General features: G+C 34.7%; 1 protein-coding gene across 1 annotated transcript in view; it reads right to left on the bottom strand.

The window, feature by feature from the left end:
• The window catches only part of TBC1D19 (TBC1 domain family, member 19), a gene marked incomplete at its 5' end in the record, with an annotated part of 44,622 nt that extends 25,025 nt beyond the window's left edge, over nt 1-19,597 (bottom strand). Inside the window, 9 exons of the mRNA XM_009880707.1 lie at nt 2,464-2,502; nt 3,296-3,368; nt 4,220-4,330; nt 7,207-7,253; nt 8,153-8,216; nt 9,156-9,230; nt 16,863-16,938; nt 18,700-18,745; nt 19,525-19,597. Coding sequence (XP_009879009.1) covers nt 2,464-2,502; nt 3,296-3,368; nt 4,220-4,330; nt 7,207-7,253; nt 8,153-8,216; nt 9,156-9,230; nt 16,863-16,938; nt 18,700-18,745; nt 19,525-19,597 — 604 coding nt within the window. The remainder of the gene's footprint in view (nt 1-2,463; nt 2,503-3,295; nt 3,369-4,219; nt 4,331-7,206; nt 7,254-8,152; nt 8,217-9,155; nt 9,231-16,862; nt 16,939-18,699; nt 18,746-19,524) is intronic.
• Between the last annotated feature and the right edge of the window lie 277 nt (nt 19,598-19,874).

The raw sequence follows: 19,874 nt of genomic DNA, 5'->3' as shown, positions 1-19,874 counted from the left end.
GATTTCCCAAGTTTAGCAAATTATCAAATACTTTAATTTTTAACTTTACAAACTGGTTTACCATGCTGTAAGCATTTGCTAATGGGAAAATATCTAAAAGGTCTGGTTTCCACAATGCAATTTTGAAGTAGTTCCCTGGGAAACAAGGCAGTTAGTGCTAATAAGCAAGGCAATTGGTATTAATAAGCTGTACTACCTATTGTCACAAAACAGCACTTAGTATGTATCCTCACAGTATGTATCTGTGACTACATCAAGGCTAGCTGCAGTTAGTTGGCTGGCATCAAGTGGAACAAGCAGCCGTATACAGCCACAAAATACACCTGTTTAACTACGAGTAGTATCTCAGTTCCAATAGGAGATCGCCACTCATTCTGGTTTGGTTTTTTTTTTTGTGTCTCCCCCATTTTTATGTTAACTATATGAATATCTTCACAGATAACTGGGGCAAGAATTTTCCATTTCAGAGTGTAGTGTCAGGTTGTCTCATTACTGGTATACGTACTCTGGAGGATAAAGAATTTCTTTCTCAACAGATTTTATTTTTTTCCTTCAGACTGACATAAAACAAATACTCTACTGTTGACAAGTTTGCTCAGATGAGTCATTGAAAAGCTTTAGGCTACTCTGTCACAAGATCATCAACCTGAATACAGTACTGTACATACCTTAGAGCAGATTATCTCATTGCTTACTTAAATCTCTAAACTTGAAAGATATGCATCTTTAGCTAATCTGGTAGAAGTGTCGTGATTAACTGTATCCTCATACCTGAAATGCCTTTCAGAACAGGGAGAGAGTTGAGAGGGTATTTCTGTGAGATTATCTAGACATTAGATAGGTGTTGCATTGGTACTCAGAAGTTTCCAAGTCCATATCCTCCGATTTTTCTGAAGTCTCTCACAAACAACTTGCTTTTCTAAATTTCAGTAAATTCGATATTCACAGTATCTGCCCTGACAGGAATTAGAAGGATGAGGTTTGGAATTATAAATCTATCTAACTGATTCCTCTCTCCTTCCCTCTCTTCTTAAATACTGAATAGACCAGTCCACCAATTTTCCGTTTAACCTGCAGAACTCCAACACAGATGGTATGTGATCCTTTTTTCCCTAAACAAAGAGGGGAAAAAGAAAAAAAAAATTCTCCATTCCCCACAAAACTTTAGAAAAGACTGATTCATCTCAGCGTTTACCTAATTTTTTCTTACTGAGACACAAAATATTAGAAAGTAGTTTTGCTATATACAAGATAGGTTTTACTAAATACTATAAAGAAAATCCCTCAGACTTAGCAATACGTCTAATATAAAAGCAAAGTCTATACATTAGTGGCAACCAAAGTCATAACCAACACCCAATACAGCATGCAGTAGGATTCCCACTGAATGAACTGAGATTTCAGTTTATGGTCAAGACTCTTAACTTACATTTTTACAAAATTCCATGTCTTTTCATATAGAAAAAGCTAAGACAACCTCTGTAATAGAGGCTGCTCTACACAGACAGAAGATGAGGAGTAAGAATTACATTGTGGACTCGAACGACTAGCTCAGGAAGTACGGATGGGGAATTTATTTGGAAGAACAGGAAAAGAACAGAGATGGACAGTACCGTAATAAGTTGCTCTTGGATCAGAAAAGAGACAATGAGGGATAGAAAGCACCACAAAAGGAGAAGAAAGGTAGGTCACTGTTTTGTTACTACAATAGAAAAAAGGGACGGAGGACTGTTGGGGTGGTATCCACTCTATTTTTTTCTTTGATGCTGATAATGTTTAACAGGAATCGCAAGAGACAGTAAAGAGCAGACATTGATGGATTTCAAACATTCCTTCTATGTTTCTTCTACAAGCAAACTTCAGCTAATAAATTATTGTTTCTTTTATCTTTCCCTTTCTTTCACAGGTTATTTCTTAACTTACAAAAAAAACCCTGGAACTTCTTCAGAAAAAGCAGTATATAGAGACAAATGAATTTTCTTTAGTGGCTAAATATCGCAATATTTAGCAAGTTCTGCAATTGCAAATAACCATTAAAAAGACTCTGTTCTGATGCACAGGCATCAATCCCATTACACTAATGAGAACTGTGTGTGCACAGAAGGGAGTCCAGAGTCTTTTGATTTTAAAATGAAATTCAGTAGTGCCGTAAGTTAAGTTATCACCAAAAAGTTATGTCTCTATGCTTCCTATTTAATTTTTAATGAAGTATCTGTGGAGCAATTTATCTTGTAGCTACTGGTAGACTGCAAATGCTCTTCTGTCTCTGTCTAAATTACAACGGTATTACTGACTGTCTCTACCTAAATTACAATGTTATTACTGACAATGCTTTGTGTTAGTCTGTCTAAATTCTTAAAATTTTAAGAGGTACATGTAATTGAGATAGAAATGTATTCTATGTATTTACTAAATGCATTCCTAACTACTCATAGTTTATTACAGATGAAAACAGATCCATACCTTTCTGTCCAATACGTACATGTTCATTTTCAAAGAACTCTAGAAATAAAGAAATAGAAAAGAATGACAAAAAATAAAGATACTCCAGCTAGTAATGTATTTTGTATTTTTACTACACACCATTACATTCAGCTGACTTTTGCTGCTAATGTCACTGAAAATTAACCTGCATCAACACCAATATTCTTTCTCAAAAACTAAGAACTAATACTGCAGAATTTTTTATTGTCTGAAGGGCACAAATACCAAAGCAGCACTATGCTACATGAACCTAGACTTTCAATTAGTTAAATTTCCATTTAAAAAGAAAAATCACTTGAGAATACAGTGGTTCCCATTTTTCTATGGAAAGACCATTTAAAAACCTGTTCGACAGGAATAAATGCATACGTGGAAAAGCAACAGAAATTATGCACTATTTAAGCTACTGGATATTAATATACAGATATTTGCTGTAATATTTTCTTAAAGATATTTATTTAAAAGATGTTTGTATATATGCATATCTGTTAGCTGGCTTAACATTTATTGATATTTTCTGTATTTTTGGAGACAGGCAATTTTGTTCTCTAGGTCCTGAAGTGGTCAAACACACTGAAATTAACACATTTTCAACTTAAGGTGATGATTTTAAATCTTCTCCAAATCTGACCCTTCATATTTGCAATGTTGTCTATTATTAGCTATATTTTACTAAGAAAATCACTACAATCATAGTTACAGAACAAATAATTACTGTTTATTATGGAAAAAACACACAAATTACTTGATAATTGCAATATTCTACTCATTAGTGTTCTATTTAAATGACTGAAGCACAGCATTAGCTAACCAGGAGGCACTTGTGCTGAATCATCAATACCCAACTGTCCTATATTTAAGCCTAGTTCACTGAAGTCTTCTTTCTGAAAAGAAACAAAACCATAAAACAGTAATTAACAAATGTTTAATTCTCTAAATCACTAGAGATTTCTTCTGGAAGGCTTAATGCGAATCTTTCCTAAACCAAACGTAGTTCTTTTAAATGTATACATATGAAATATGAGCTCAGGTTTTTAAAGAGAAGAATCTCACATCAGTTCTTGCTCTAGTTTTAGTTATGGGCCCCAGTTTTCATGTCAACTATGAGCTACACCTGGATGTAATAAAGTGGGGAATGAAAGATCAGGTTAAGGATTCCTAATTCCCAGATCTTTTCCAACCCAGGTGCAAGTTCTTCTACTAGCATAAAATCCTCAAGAGCCTTATCAGTGAAGCATTAAGAACAGCTCTCATATTTTCTAATCATCATACTAGTACCCAAGCATTTCCTTTCATTTACAATCTAACAATAAAGGGATTTAAAATTACTTTTGAGAAGAAAATCAGAAGCTGAATCAGTTACTGATCTTGTACAGCATTGAATAAAATTGTCGAATTAAGATAAACTACATACTTAAAAGTTTCTTGTACAGGAAAAAGAGAGTAAGTGAATAACATGTACAGAAGTAAATTTTTGGCACAAAATATGTGGCATAGAATGACAACTTTCCTACCAGCAAATAGTTTACTGTTTATGTTTTATTTTTCATTAAAAATCTCTTTTCAGAAGACTTTTTTATGCTCTGTGTTTTAACTTCATATTTAGATTGATTTTCACTTTCAAAAGGAGAAACTTATCATGATACTAATATTCTTCTTTATTGTTTAGAATCTCATTCAATAGCAAGGCAAAATAATTCTTACAGAAACCTCTTTTAAGAAAAAATATACTTACCAATTCTGGAATATCTTTAACTTTTAGAGGAACCTGAATTAGCCCCAGATGATTTCTGAAACTGGGCTGTTCTCCATTTTCATAATTTGGGTTTCGAAGATTCATCAGTACCTTAAAAAGGCAGTCTGTCATTCCATGTATATATTCAGAAATTTACATTCGGAACTCTTCTTATCATCATCAGTATTACAAACAGTATGTTCAGCATAAAACCAATACCTGCAACTATCATATACATAGGCCCAAATTATCAAATTATATCTCAGCATTTTCAAATTCAAGAGAGAAATTTTTAACAGAAAAGTAAGCTCAAATTATGAAATTAAAAAAGCAGAAATAATTTTTGATATATGGGACTAAGTGCTGGCTACATAGTAATGTCCTGACTAAAATTCAGTTCCTTATCAAAGGTATTCAAATGCTAAGAGTATATTTCTGATGGCTGCAATATCTAGGATATTCTTCAGAATTTATTTTTTCTGAAGGAAATTTTGTCCATGTTCTTACACTGGCAATCTTATGTAGCTTTCAATCAAAGTGCTACATAATTTTATACTAAAATAATTTCTTACTAAATAACAATACGACAAAATATCTTTAAGAAAAAAAATATTACAGAACTGAAAACCTAAAGTAAGGGTAAAATTTAATGGGCAAGGAACCATAATGTCAAGATAAGTAACTGTGATCTATCAAGGGATTTACAGTCTCTTACACACTGTTATTCCATGGGTATAGATTTTGATATTATAATGTTGAGCTGGCAAGGATTCTTTCTAAGATGAGTTTCCAGCTCTTATGAAATTGTTCCACAACATCTGCAATTCTCAGTCCTGTAAGTATTCTAATACCATATAATCTCACTGTCAGCCTGGTAAATTAAAAGATTAATGTAAGAAACTGGAAACTCTGTAAAGAAAACAGTATAAAAGAAGAAGAGACTGACCATGAGGATCACTGGATAAGGCTAAAATGAAGATGGATTTGTTTACAGATTCAAGGTTAAATACACAACTTGGGTGTTAGTACAGTGATGGAAAACAGAATAAATTAAAAATTTCCAATATTATTATTGCTAACTGAACAAGAGGTGCTCTTTAGAAATATAATAAAATGGATAGAAAGTTTATTGTTGGATTCAGAAATGCATTCACAACCATGAAACAATTTAAACTTAAGTCAGAAATAATATAAATCTCCTCTACCACTACAAAAGACATTCCACTAAACTTGCACTGAATCACACTGAAATATTAATACATTAATTCTGACTGATGATTCAGTATTAGATTTCTAAGTTTTACTCTGTAAATTAGTAGGCCATCTTAACTCTATAATTCTACACGGTCATCATACTCTAGATGCTTTGTTTCCTTTTTAATTCACAGGATATACAGATACTGATTTTTTTTTTTTTAATTTATTTAAAAAAATCACTGGAGGGAAGGGGTCCCATCCAGAGGGACCTGGACAGGCTGGAGAGGTGGGCCTGTGCAAACCACATGAAGTTCACCCAGGCCAAGAACAAGGTCCTGCCCTGCAAGGTCAGGGCAATCCCATGCACAAATACAGGCTCGGTGGAGAATGGATTGAGAGCAGCCCTGAGGAGAAGGACCTGGGGCTGTTGGTTGACGTTAAGCTCAACATGAGCTGGCGATGTGCACACACAACACAGAAAGCCAACCACAACCTGGGCTGCATCAGAAGAAGCGTGGCCAGCAGGTCGAGGGAGCTGATTCTGCCCCTCTACTCTGCTCTTGTGAGACCCCACCTGGAGTACTGCGTCCAGCTCTGGAGCCCTCAGCACAGGAAAGACATGGACCTGTTCAGAGGAGGTCCAGAGAAGGGCCACAAAAATGGTCAGAGGGCTGGAGCACCTCTCCTATGAGGACAGGCTGAGAGAGCTGGGGTTGTTCAGCCTGAAGAAGAGAAGACTCTGGGGAGACCCTATAGCAGCCTTCCAGTATCTGAAGGGGACCTACAAGAAAGCTGGAGAGGGACTTCTCACAAGGAGATGTAGTGATAGGATGAGGGGTAATGGCTTTAAACTGGAAGAAGGGGGATTTAGATTAGATATTAGGAAAAAAAAATTCTTTCTGAGGGTGGTGAAGCACTGGAACAAATTGCCCAGGGAAGTTGTGGATGCCCCATCCCTGGAAGTGTTCAAGGCCAGGCTGGATGGGGCTTTGCTCAACCTGGTCTAGTGGAAGGTGTCCCTGCCCATGGCAGGGAGGTTAGGACTAGATGATCTTTAAGGTGTTTCCAACTCAAAGTCATTCTATGATTTTCAATCACATCTTAATCCAAAAATCTCCTACTGTGTCACCATTAAGTTCACTGTCATCACAATGATGTTTATTGTCCATTGTCCATGCCTATTCCAGGCATAGTGGGTAAAGCAGTGTTTTATTAAGATGTTCTGTGCTTGAACCATACAAAATGATGATTAATATTGCCATTTCTTACTTTAAAGATTCAGCAGTCACCATTTTTTTAATGGTTTGGTTTGATTACAGACAGAAGCCTCCAAATTCCACAAAGTTCTTTTTCATGTTTGATTTTTTGCAATCTTCACAGATAAACTACAATTTAAATGGCATACAGGTCTACTATCTACCATCAGTCTATCGGCTTCATATATCACTATTTATCAGCTTAACACATTGCAATTTAAAATGTAAAATGATTTATGAAATCAGTTGGAGAATTGCTCTCAGAGGAAAAAAGCTAGCTCCAAACTGTTCTTTGGAGAAAGAGAAGTTTATCACAGGTACAGCTTAAAACTGCAGTTAAAAAAAAAAAAAAAAAGAAACAATAGCATTTTGTTTTGTAAACAAAACATGGGGTTGTAAAAAACATGCCAAATTTCACTAAAGGACATTTCATAAAGGACAAATTGTTTGAAATACCCTTATCTTTCTCACTTTACATGAAAGACTATAACAGATGCAAGTCAATGACTGAGTCATTGTTTCATAAATACTTACCTCAAGAAAATCTTTAGGTGCATAAACAGGCCGGAAGAGACTTAGATCTGAAATAAGATTTCAATGATGCTATGTTAAGACCAAGCAATGAAAAAAACATGCAATTTTCCCATACCTGTAACACAATCTAGCAATTTCAATAACATATCAGAGCAAAGATTAAAATAACATTATCACAGACATCACGGCTACAACCACCACATATTCTCCAAGATAATGATACTATCAGTGCCTTAGTTTGGTAAACCCCAAATAAGTGAACAGTAGTCACAGGAAGTTTTTACTTATTCCACTTAAAGTCTTGAAATTGAACCCTTCTTAGACATGGGAGAGATAGGCATGCAAAAGAGGAGGGTTTTTTAACATCATAGATTGTTGAATTAAATGTATTGCTGTCAAATAAAAAATAGGGACTAGTCAAACAATCTGTGAAAAGTATTTGCCATCGCAGAGGTGGTGCTGCAATACAAACCAGTACCTTTGTAAGATCATTTCTTTTAAGGAACTTAGATATGAACTAACAAGGCAGTCAACCTTGCTCTCCCAAAGGATAATATGACTGACTATTGTGTGCAAATGTTATTTTTATCTTTTGTTAATAAAATGTCTGGGCTTAATTATCCACAGTTCTGAACATTTTCTTTATATTAGCCTGAGTGTACACTAAGAGGAGTTGTGCCCTAGCTGTATAAATCTCTAAAGCATTGGAATGAAGAGTATTATATCATAATCTTTCAGTGATGATTCAAAGCTAGTACAATAACTTGAAACAAAATAACAACAACATGAATATTTATTTATGCATAATGACACTTTACCAATGAGAAAAAGGATTGAAATCAGTTTACCTTGAAGTGATTATATTAATCTTTGACTGATAAGTAAGATGTATATGCTATTTTTCTATGTACAAAAATTTAATGCACATAAATTTAGTTATCCTTACCTGGCTCATCGGTTCCCATTTCATTCCATTTATTTAGCAGTTCTTTCTGTTCACTTACAGGCCTCTGAAAGGTACAAGAAAGTAACTCTTCTTTTTTAACAGAATGAGTAAAAACATGCCTATTTCAAATACATAAATTAACGTAACACTTTAAAAAATAGATTGCACTAGCAACACAAACTTATTTTGCCTACAAATTATCCCCAGCCTGAAGGTATATTCTACTGCAGAAAGTCCAAGTTCCAGTTCAAGGGAAAAAGAAGCCCACTAAATAGTTTCATGCGTTTACTAATGAATTTTTAGGCTATTTAGTAGTCAGTTTCATATTACTGAAGATTTACTGCTCACTCCATAGAGCTGCTGAACTTTGCCATCAAATTCCTGTCCCTGGCACAGTCATGAAAAGCAAACACAGCTGCATCCATTATCTCATATGATGAACCATAGATGTTCTGCTACCTATCATAGATATACAGCAGGAGAAAGATAAAGAACAAAACATTTTGTTATTCCCCAATTCCATGATCTTTAAAATTAAAGCCTCTAAATTAATAAAAAAACAAAACAAAAATTAGCAATGTACTAGTATCTCTTCTCTCCTAAAGTAACAGTTCAACTAGCATTTTCTCCAGCACACAAAGTACATCTATATTGTGCACAGGCTATGCAGCTAGAAGTTATACAGCTGAGTCTGCACACATAAATGCTTTCTTAAGAGCAATGAACATAGCAATTAGCTTTCCAACATGCTGCTCCCTCAAGAGGCTAATTACTGCAACAGCAAAGAGGAAGCTCTATCTATAGACTTAATCTTCTCCCAAGTTGAGCTGATGCATACATTGCCACTATCCCCGAAAATTATTCTGTATTAAAATTATTTGGATACCATCCTTGCAGCTCTTGATAACCATGTATAAAATGGACATTACATGACAAGTGTGCAAGATGAGGCTTTATTTCCAAAAAATGTCAGTTTGGCAACAGAAAGTTAATAACACATTACCTTCTGCGCTAGCGGGATACTGAGTTCTGTGCACATGCTGTTTAGACTTTTTAGAATTCGCTTCTCCCAGCTTCCCTAAAACACACCAAAAACCTCAATTATATGGAATTTCTTTTTCCTCCAATTGCATTTATCATGTAACACCAAGCAGTTTTTTAAAGTCATATATAAGAAAGGACAGCAAGAGTCAGTGACTGACAGCTGCAAAAATGTTAAGGGAATATTTACATGTTTCTTTAAGTGGAAACAGATAGAGCAAACAGATTTCATAATTTATATCAAAATAAAGAACCAGAAAAATGAGTTGTTCACATTTCAGATCTCCAAAAAGAATGTATTTCACCATTACTGATTTTTGACATATGCCTAATGATCAAGCTTCCTTTATATATGAATATTTAACAAGTTTTTCAAATGATTATAAGCAGGGCAATCAACTGCGTACAGAGAATGCCTTCTCTGCTTTGCAACCTGAAAAGAGTGCAAGTCTTTCTCCACAAACGGTATCTTAGATGTTCTCAGAAGTTTAAAAAGTTAGAAATTTGGTATTCTGTAATGCTCAAAAAATAGTTCTTCTAAAATAATGCTCAGGAAATAGTTCTCTAACCAAAGAGAAAACCAGAAGTAGACACTACCTCAGTAGCAAGCGGACCACTTCAAGAGCAATCAGATTCTTCTGACTATTGCATTAGACTTCAAACTCACCATATGGTGCCTAATCCGTGGATAATTCCTCTGAAGGTAATGCCAACTACTATTGACTTCCTTGTCAACTGACTTAGGATTTTGCTTCCGTGATTACAGGAGCACTGGTGGGTTTTATATTTAATTTAATTTTCTGTGGATGATGAGTCAGGCCTCGATCAAATGAATGCAAAGACTCCTCTTAATATCATTTAGCTCTATTTATTATTTGTAATTTGCTCTAGACACAAATTCTACAGCAGCTAGTTACTGTCTAACCACATGTTCCTCAAACTTAAACTTCTGTCCAAAAAAGGCTGCAGTTTATTAGACAGGAAGCAAATGAAGGGAAGGGCAGGTGTTCAAACATTCTGTTAAAAAATAAAAATTATAAAACTTGTATCTTGTCTAGAATAGCTTCATTTTAGCTTCCATTTACAAGATCCTCTTATGATTTTTTTTCATCAAATGAAACAGCTATTGGTCACCAGAAATTTCTTCTCTCAATCAAGTCATCCCTTCACCTTTTCTTGCATAAACAAAACAGACCTGAGTTTTGGCTATAAGGAATGTTTTCCAAATTGCGGGTTTTTTTTAAATAATATTCTGTATAATATTTTTATTTAACTGTATTATTGTATTCAAAAGCCTCCCAAATGCCACAGTTACAGAACACCATGCCACAAACTGGTTATTCCTCTGTAGAGCGGTAGTGTAGAGCATTTACAGCACCCCATTTTGCTGAGAAGTGTGGTTTTGTTGCTGGAAGAAACGAAAAGTGAGAGAGCATGGAGACTGCTAAGCCGTATAGGATAAGGAAGACAAGAATATAGGATAAGGAAGAGGTGTTAGCAGCAGTTTGAAAAACAAAGTGAAATCATCAGGTTCAAAATAGAGGTGGGGTAGTGGGGGGAGTAAAAAATACTATGGATATGCTCCGAGATATAAAAGCTACAAAAGAAGCACAGAGGAGGCAGATGGCAGCTTTGCAGGACCGAGAACCAGCTTGTTCCATGGAGCAACAGAGGTCGATACTGTTGGTGTGACTGACAACTGCCAGACCTGATATTAACCCGCTTATTGTGTTGGGGATGCAACATGTTAGTAATAAATCTCTTGTGGATACTCAAAAACTGTGCCTTCAAGATAATTCAACCTTCAAGGCTCTGCCCTGTAAAAGACGTTCACAGGGCGACACAGCCCCTCCAAGCAAGATGCCCTCCCCTCTCCTCAGGACAGCGGTTACCTGCAGTGAGCAAAAACAGAATGCAGCCTCCTTGACTGAAATAAAAGCCAGAGGTAGAGTTCATAAAGTCATTTCATTGGTGGGAACAATAAGCTTTCCAAGATGATTCCTCTAATTTTATGAAGAAATTTAACACTAAGAAAACACATTGCTGGGATCGCTACGGTTACAGTGATAACCTTCAGTAAAATAGCTGAGACTGAGGAAGGCAGTACTGCAACTTGCAAACAATTTCAAACATGTCTATTGCAAATTAGAGTGACCTTATCCTGTAGCAAAGTCATTTATAAACTTTCACTGAAGTTAAATGAAACTGGGTGGACAACAAATAAACTAAACATAAATATGTCACACCCACATAAACTAGCCAGGATTAGTTACCTTTTTTTCCACGATAACGAATCCTAAAATTCTTTCTTCTAGAAGACTAGACAGAAATGTGATTCTTTCAGAGTGTACCTAATAAGACTTACTCTGTGGGTAGAATTCAAGGTGTCTGGTCACAGATTTCATTTCGTACATTTTCTCTAATCAAAAAGTAGAAATTTCAAAAAGAAGTGAATTACAGAAACTATCTTGGTACTGCTCTCATTCTGATGCTCACGAACTTTTCATTTGGCCTCTGATAAGAAGCATAACTTAATTTAGGACACAAGAAACCAAATCAATACTTGATCTAAAAGAGATCTGAATGTCCCTTACTCCACCTTCTGCAACTAGAAACAGAAATCCTTTTAGGAATAATAAAAATGTCATCAAATCTCTTTTGACTTTAATACTTTTCAAAGAAAACACCATTTTTCTTTATCAGCTATTCAAGCACTCGAGTTGACTTTCTCAAAGAGATTTAGAAACCGGGAAAGCTGAACTGACTATTGAAGGAAGATGTTTTAAGCAATTCTTCACCAGTCACAGCATTAGAATACGTACTATTGTTATTTTAATTTTTTTCAGAGTCCACCAGTCTGTTTCAAGAATGAAAATGAATAATTTAGCTGGGTTTTGTCCTTTAGGGATTATTTAACTCTTCTGGGAGAAATTAGGATATGGATAGGAACACCTAGAAAGTTCCGAGTACCCACGCTCCTATTGAAATCAACTGTAATGTTACTCGTATTTTAAATAGGACTGGGAAGTGCTCTAGCTCGTAACCATAAACCTACAGGACAGAATGCTTTTTTGATTGTGTGTCTGTATAGCATGTACAACATAGGGAATCTGGTCTTAGCTAGGCAAAACATGGACCAGAATATCAATAGCAAATATAGCAATGTACTTCAAGGTAATTTTCTAATCAAGCCTGTTGTTTATCTATTGACTTCCTTCAAAATGCAAGATCTGAAAATGAACAAAGAGGAACATAGGAAAATTTAAGCACTGGGCAGAAAGGATTTGCTTTAGCAAAGCTCCACTTCAGTAAGATCTTTGCAGATTTGGCTAGAAACGTGAAAGTAAAGAATCTAATGAAGCAAGGGACAAGCAGGTTAAAACACAGACCATTACAGAGAACAAGTAATCTAAAAATACAGGGACCTGAAAAGATAACCAGCTGATGCTACTCAAGTGGAACACACTGAATTACCCTTAAGATTTCCTGAAGCAGTACATCAGAATTCTCATTTTCGTGGATGCAGTCCACTACCCTAGTTTTAATACCTGCCGTACCTTCAGGAAGGTACACTGTATTGCAAAAGATCACCCAGAGTTACATTTGCATAAATCTCAGATTAAATCTCTTTTTTTTTCATTGGAGACAAATTTAGAAGTAATAGAACAAAACTTTAAAGAAGATCAAGCAAAAATAAGTATGATGAACTCAAACAACATGGGCTCTCCAGAGCCAGTAAAATATCTCAGCTTCCTGTAATGATAGCTAGTTAACACCGCTTCGCTCTGGAAAGCAGGAACTCTTCCCACTCCAATCGTGGAAAGCAGCTGCTGGAGCCAAGTAGACCTACTCCAACACAGAACTGCCTTCTCCTTTCCTGTTTTCTTGCTCCTTATTCTTTGTAACTGGATGCTGAAGCATCATATTTTACGCACCTATCTCCTCCTTAAGTCTACGGGTTTAACACTTCTCTCAAAACCCTGAAACAACAAGCTCCTAGCTTAGAGGTAAAACCAGGAAAAAGAACCTGTATGGACTAAAACACAGCAAAGCACATTTATGAATCATATATTATGGGAATATCATGATACGAGTTCCTGTTGAGATATATAGTTTGACTTGTTGTGAACTTTGTAAAATCTACCTATGACACAATTAAAAGACAGCTTCACAGGAGGTATCAGACTGTGGAAACACTTCCTAACATTTCTTTGGACTCAGCTTCTAATGCTTCTCTTTAGCTCTTTTTGTTCTTATTTTTATGGTGTCCATTTCACTTCTTCATTGCTGTTTGCAGCAGTTTTCCTAAATCTAGCAAAGGCTTTCCCAGTGAACTCTGGAAGCAAAACAAACAGTTGAAGAGGTCTTCAATCATTTCACCTCATCAAAATGTAGATATGAAAATAGTCAATACAGCAGTTTAACGATTCAGTAATGCTTCAACTCACACCAGTCTCTGCTGGGCAGTTAAAAGCAAATTAGCGAAGTTCACACCTTGAATCCTAAAACCTAGTGCTAACATTTTGTCTGCATTAAGATGCGTAAGTTTTAAGTAATAATTCTGCTGTTTAACAATGTGGGAAGAGGTGAGCTATCTCCCCAAAATTGTAACCAGACTGAACAGCTCAGAAAGCACCAGAGATGTGAAATAACCTGATGTTTTAAAGAAAGGTTCTAAATATAATATCTGACATTTTGCAGGAAACAAACAAACAAAAAAGACTTAATAGTTCACTGTCTAGGAAAGACCTAAACAATGGTCTAAAGTAAAGCAGCTGTACCCAGTGATCTATCTCAACCCAAGCACAGGAACAACTCTCCAGCAGACACAATTGGAAAATATACAGTATGTCACATTAATATTCAAAGATATGTAAATATTAATGGCAGTACTTTTTCTACACTGGACAATACCACAACTACATGAATGATTTACAGCATTACTACTCATTGCCATTAATGCTCTATACTTTTCTAGAAAGCTGCTTTTCTTTTGAAGTAGTGAAGAGAATACTGTACAAAAACTTCAGTCTGCTACCTAAGAATGAGAAAACAGAACCAATTTGAAGAGAAAAAGGGTTAATTATGAACATTTTAATATATACTCTAGAAAAATAATAATATAGTTTTAATTACTGATTCAAAGTCATTCCAATAACTGATATCAAGGTAATACGGTCTTCAGACACTATTATCCTTCTTTCCAGAATTCTGAAGTAGAGTAAAATTAATTAAGATAGAAAAGGATAAAGAAAATGTCAATGAGCTCATAACAATGGAAATGGGATCCTAAACAATGCCTATACATAATAAGAATCAAATATAATGTATATGGAAATCATTTTTCTACTAGGACAAATTTTATTGATAGCTTCAAAATATTCTTTTCCAACTGTTGTGATGCTAAAAGACAAATATGATGAAAAAAAATGTACCTACAAATAAAACAAAATCAGTCTTCTACCTTCAAAACATTAATTAGATTTTCAATACATAATGGAAGTAAATCGGTAAGTTTCCATTGTTAGCTCACTCCAAAAGGTATTACCAACCTGTAATTTGCATTTTAGCTATTTCCAAATATTTTAAACAACAAACCAAAACCATGGAAAGACTGACTTTGTAAGCTTTCTACACTGTTTATTGCTCTTTATTCAAAAAAGGGCAACAAAATAAAACCTAGTTGTGATCCATATGATCTGATCATGATTGTTTCCTTACAGACCTATTACCTAGTGATAAACGTGTGTGCATCTTTAAAATCAAACGCTCACACATACCTCAGTGGTTTTAGAAAATATAGTCAATTCCCCTAACTGTGTATTTATTACTATTTTACAACTCTCCCCATTTATCAGTGTTTCTCTACAAAAAGGATTCATATGTCTTTATTGAAGAGTTGTATGTCAAGAACGGATTTGAAAGAGGATCTACTGGTTTTGGCTGGGACAGAGTTAATTTTCTTCACAGCAGCTGGTATGGTGCTGTGTTTTCGATTTGTGACCAAACCGGTGTTGATAATACACCAATATTTTAACTATTGCTGAAAAGTGTGTACATGACATCAAGGTCATTTCTGATTCTCATGCTGCCCCACCAGCGAGTAGGCTGGGGGTGTACAAGAAGTTGGGAGGGGACAGAGCTAGAACAGCTGACCCCAACTGAGCAAAGGGATGTTCCAGACACGTGACATCATGTTCTGAATAAAAAAGCTAGGAGAAAGAAGGAGGAAGGGGGGGACGTTCAGACTTAGGGTGTTTGTCTGCACAAGTAACTGTTATGTGTGATGGAGCCCCGCTTTCCTGGAGATGGCTAAACAACCGCCTGCCGACTAGAAGTAGTGAATGAATTCCCATTTTACTTTGCTGGCATGTGTAACTTTTGCTTTACCTACTAAACTGTCTTTATCAGTCTTTATCACAAGTCTTCTCACTTTTGCCCTTCTGATTCTCTCCCCCGTTCCGCTGCAGGGGAGTGACCAAACGGCTGAGCTGTCTACCAGGGTCAACCCACCCCAGAGGATATGGATGCATAAAACTCTTTGGAATAGGGCTATGAAATTTTGAAACAAGCAAAGATAGGACTTGTGCTACTCATTCCTACTAGGAAAACAGTTCTTTTCACAGAGCTAAAAATATTCGTTAATGTAAGTATTGAATATGCTTTTATAAAATAATAACCAATGAAACTGATTTAGACAAATATACACATAGATACACCTCTGTGGTTTTCACATTAGTAAACTGATAAGAGTGATTATTTTCAGGAAGTAAATTGTGCCATTACATTTCACAGCACAGAAGAAAAATTGTTTAATACAATCTTTGTCCCCAGATGCTGAAGACTGAAACCCAGGACAGCAAGATAAGACTTACTGGAATAAGTAACAATATGATTGAAAAAGTAACACAATTTGTTGAATACCTTGTAAAAGAATACTGCAATATATTTCTAGGCACAGCGGAGTTAAACACAATTTTATCCTTACCTCACATATTTTGGTTAGATAATATTCTTGATGCATTTCTTCAACATTTTTATGTGGATTTTTTTTTATTTATTTCCAATGGCATATATTGGTGCAAAAATAAAATCAACGAAGCAAAAATATTTTTTTCCTGACACCCAAAATCCTCATTTAATCTTTTATAGTCCAGTTTCTCTTATTCTCCTTCAATATGCCTTAAGCTCCTTAGCTCTATACTTTTCATCTTCCTTTCACGTTTCTAAGTACTAAATATATCTCTTCTTTCTGAAGAACTCACTATCTCTGCAGCCTGTTGTCTTTCATTGCAAAACTGCCCGCATGTGTCTCTCCAAAACAATATTTTTGCAACCCTCAGTGAAATGACCTATAGCTATACTTTTTCTTCTTCCCAGAAAAATCAAATTCTCCTCCTTGACGTATTTCGCATTGTCTCTATTCCACAATATTCACTTACCTGCTACTACATCCTACTTCTTTCATGGCTGGAGAATTACTGGAGCATTTTTTGTGTGTATGTAACATGTCACATATACAACATTATCATTAACTTCGATGCAAATACAAATTTGTGTTTTTCCTAAGGTATAAAACACAGAAATTGCACAATAACATTATACAGAGTAAATCTTAAAGACTCTAATCAAAGATCTGATATAAACAGTAAAATTGATAACAACTAACCTGCGCTTTCCTCATATAAGCTAATGGTTCTTTCATATGCTCAGGTGGTGCTGAAGGATGACAAGGAGAAGGAAACCTGAAAGAAAGTACAGTATATTTTAAATGTTCAGATTCTTATTTTGCATAACTGATCCTGTATTTGTAAACCTAAACATAACTTCTTTCATGACAGCACTCGTAAAACTACCACGTATTTCGATCAAAACTAAAAATAAACATTATTTTTAGAAGTATTTCTTCATTTCAACATGAGCTCTTCTTGTATCAAAAATAATACTGCCTCATAATTTCACATATTTGTAAAATAAAAATCAAATAATTCTATGGACAAATCAGGTATTTCAGAAGTGTATCCTCTTTACATCATGTCATCTTTATGGCTCCCCGGAACTTTTACTATCCAGGATATTATATTTTTTCAAGACACAACATATTTTTTTGGAGGATTTCCTTTTAAAAATCAATAGTGAACATCTATATGTCCAAAGCAATTACAGTTTTGTGCTGTTGACGTAAGCCAACTTGACTATCCATTCATAAACTCCATTATGCCAAAATATAAAAGCTGGAACAAAAATAAAAAAAGAAACCAAAACACTAATCTACCTTCCAGTAACGCAGATTATTTCCAATAAATTATAGCCAGACATTTTATCCAGCTTAACTTAAACTGTCTTAAATGTCTTTCAGGAAACAAAATTTACACAAAGCTTTCCTTATAGCTAGCCTAAACTTTCATTTGTTTAAATGTATTCAATCAGTTCCTATCATACGATTTTGGGAAACCCTCCCCAGATTTCTTCCCATTTTTAACTGGTAAGGTCATTCTTGTACATGCTGCTAATTTGCTCTGGACAACTCTGTGCCTATGTGTAAAATGGAATCAATACTAACATTTCAGCAATGGTTTTTCTTGGCTTTTCCACAATGCTCATGAAATCATGGTATTCTTAGTTAATTTCAATTTTCCAGGGCTGACTTCATCATTGTTTAGAGCTTATTTTGGTGAACTCAAGAAAGCATAAGCATTAGTCAAAAAGACAGGTAAATATTTCTCCCTTGAAAGATATGATGAAGATTAAATCTTACTAACAGACACATTTACAAGTATTTTGCTGAATCGAGTCCCTCATACTACTAAGACACATTTTTCAAAACTGGTAACTCTAATAAGCTTATTTAAATTAGCACAACTAGATTTGCACACACAATTCTTATTAGGTAGTTGCATTTAGGGCTATATCTGTCATTAAATTCACCTTTCCACTTCACCAGAACATAAAGACAACTTATGCTTCCCAGAAGTCTAATCTGAAGTGCACTGAACAATAATAAAAAGGGAATTTCCCAATTGCAGTGTGTTTATGACCATATCACAAACACAATGAACACTAATCTGGTAAGTCTAGAGATCTAATACCTTAGTTTAAAGATATTTTTTTTTTAAAATAATTAATACAACAAATATGTGTAATGCTGACACAAATATTATGCTGAAAAGTATTAAATTTCATTTACAGTAACGACCTGAACTACATAAGAATTATATTATGACTGTTGGTACCTTTGGAAGTAAAACAACAAAGAAATTATTAAAGTAACTACAACATATGGTGATATTTGTTTTGCTCATTCTTTAAAATGTACTTGAGTCCAGTATTTTCACTAGGATGAAAAAGAAATAGTGGCACTTTAAAAACAGAAATGAAGCAGGCACCCTCGGTATGACAGATCTTGCAGATAATAGTAACACATCATACACCTATATATATACAAAGGAATCAAAAGTAAATCATGCGAGTAGAACTTACTAAATAAAAATACTAAATAGACTCACACATTGAGTTCACTATAAACAGCATTCTGGAGCTTCTTTTCCCAACCTGTTAAAATAAAAAAATATCCAGAAGACAACTTTAGGAATTAATACTAACGGAACATCAATCAGAAGTTGCTTTAGAGTCACTGGTGTTTTCTGTCCTATCTCAATTCATGTCTACCTACCAGGAAAAGATGAAGAAACCTTAACCTAATTAAGATAGGAAAAACTGCAAGTTGAGGTCTGTATAAAGGTTGAATATCCCTTATTTCCATCTACTGTTTAAATAATTACAATAGAGTTTTGGTTAATAATCATATGCTATTTTTTTCAAAGCCATCGTATTATTAAAACACCTATAAATATTAACAGACATAGTGTTCCTGGTTACTATAAATCTTATATCACTTATCATCAAATCTTCCCATGATAGAGTTGCATAGATTAAAACTTCTAATGGAAATTGGAAATTTAACTAAGGGTAAAATTTTCAAGAGTACCTCCATGAATATAATTTCCATTTTCAGAAGTGTCTGAACTCCTGTATCGTTCAGAAGTTTTTAAAAAAATTACTAGTATCTTATAAAATGATAAAATGACTTCATAGTATATTCTTATGTTACATATATTCTTAGCATAGGATGTTTTTCAAAATGTTGCTGGAGTCCAAGAACATCTTCCGTTTTAATTTTCTCTCTTGTTTAATAATCACTGAATGTCTGCTTCTGGCTACTGTCAGCTACAAGATACCAAGCTGTACAAACCACTGTTTTCATTATGAGTATCACATGTTCTTATATAGATCTATACTATTCACAAATGTATCAATGAAGTATTACAAACCTGACGTCTTCAGAAAATCCTTAATATCTTCTTTTAGTGATTCCAGTTTAATTTCTGGGTTGTGTAGGCTAACCTAATATGAAAAAAAAAAAAAAAGCATCAAGCAAGTGCTAAAAAGAAAGTAAATTGTGTATTTTAAGTTATAAAATAAGAAACATACATGCTTCAGGTTACACAGAAAGCAAACTATTTCCTTCTAACTTGACAATGGTAACTGCAGCCAAAAAAATCAGCCTACTTTTTCCTCACTCAAGGTCTTTGCTTTTACATCAGTGCTGTACATGAGGAAGGAGAGAAAAGGGAGAGGGAGTATCCAGCAACATAGATGCTTAATATTCTGAGCAAGTAAC

This window comes from Charadrius vociferus, unplaced genomic scaffold (genome assembly GCF_000708025.1).
Source record: "Charadrius vociferus isolate BGI_N301 unplaced genomic scaffold, ASM70802v2 scaffold42, whole genome shotgun sequence".
NCBI lineage: Eukaryota > Metazoa > Chordata > Aves > Charadriiformes > Charadriidae > Charadrius > Charadrius vociferus.
Note: the sequence above shows the minus strand (reverse complement) of the source record. Positions and strands in the feature narration are given on the sequence as shown.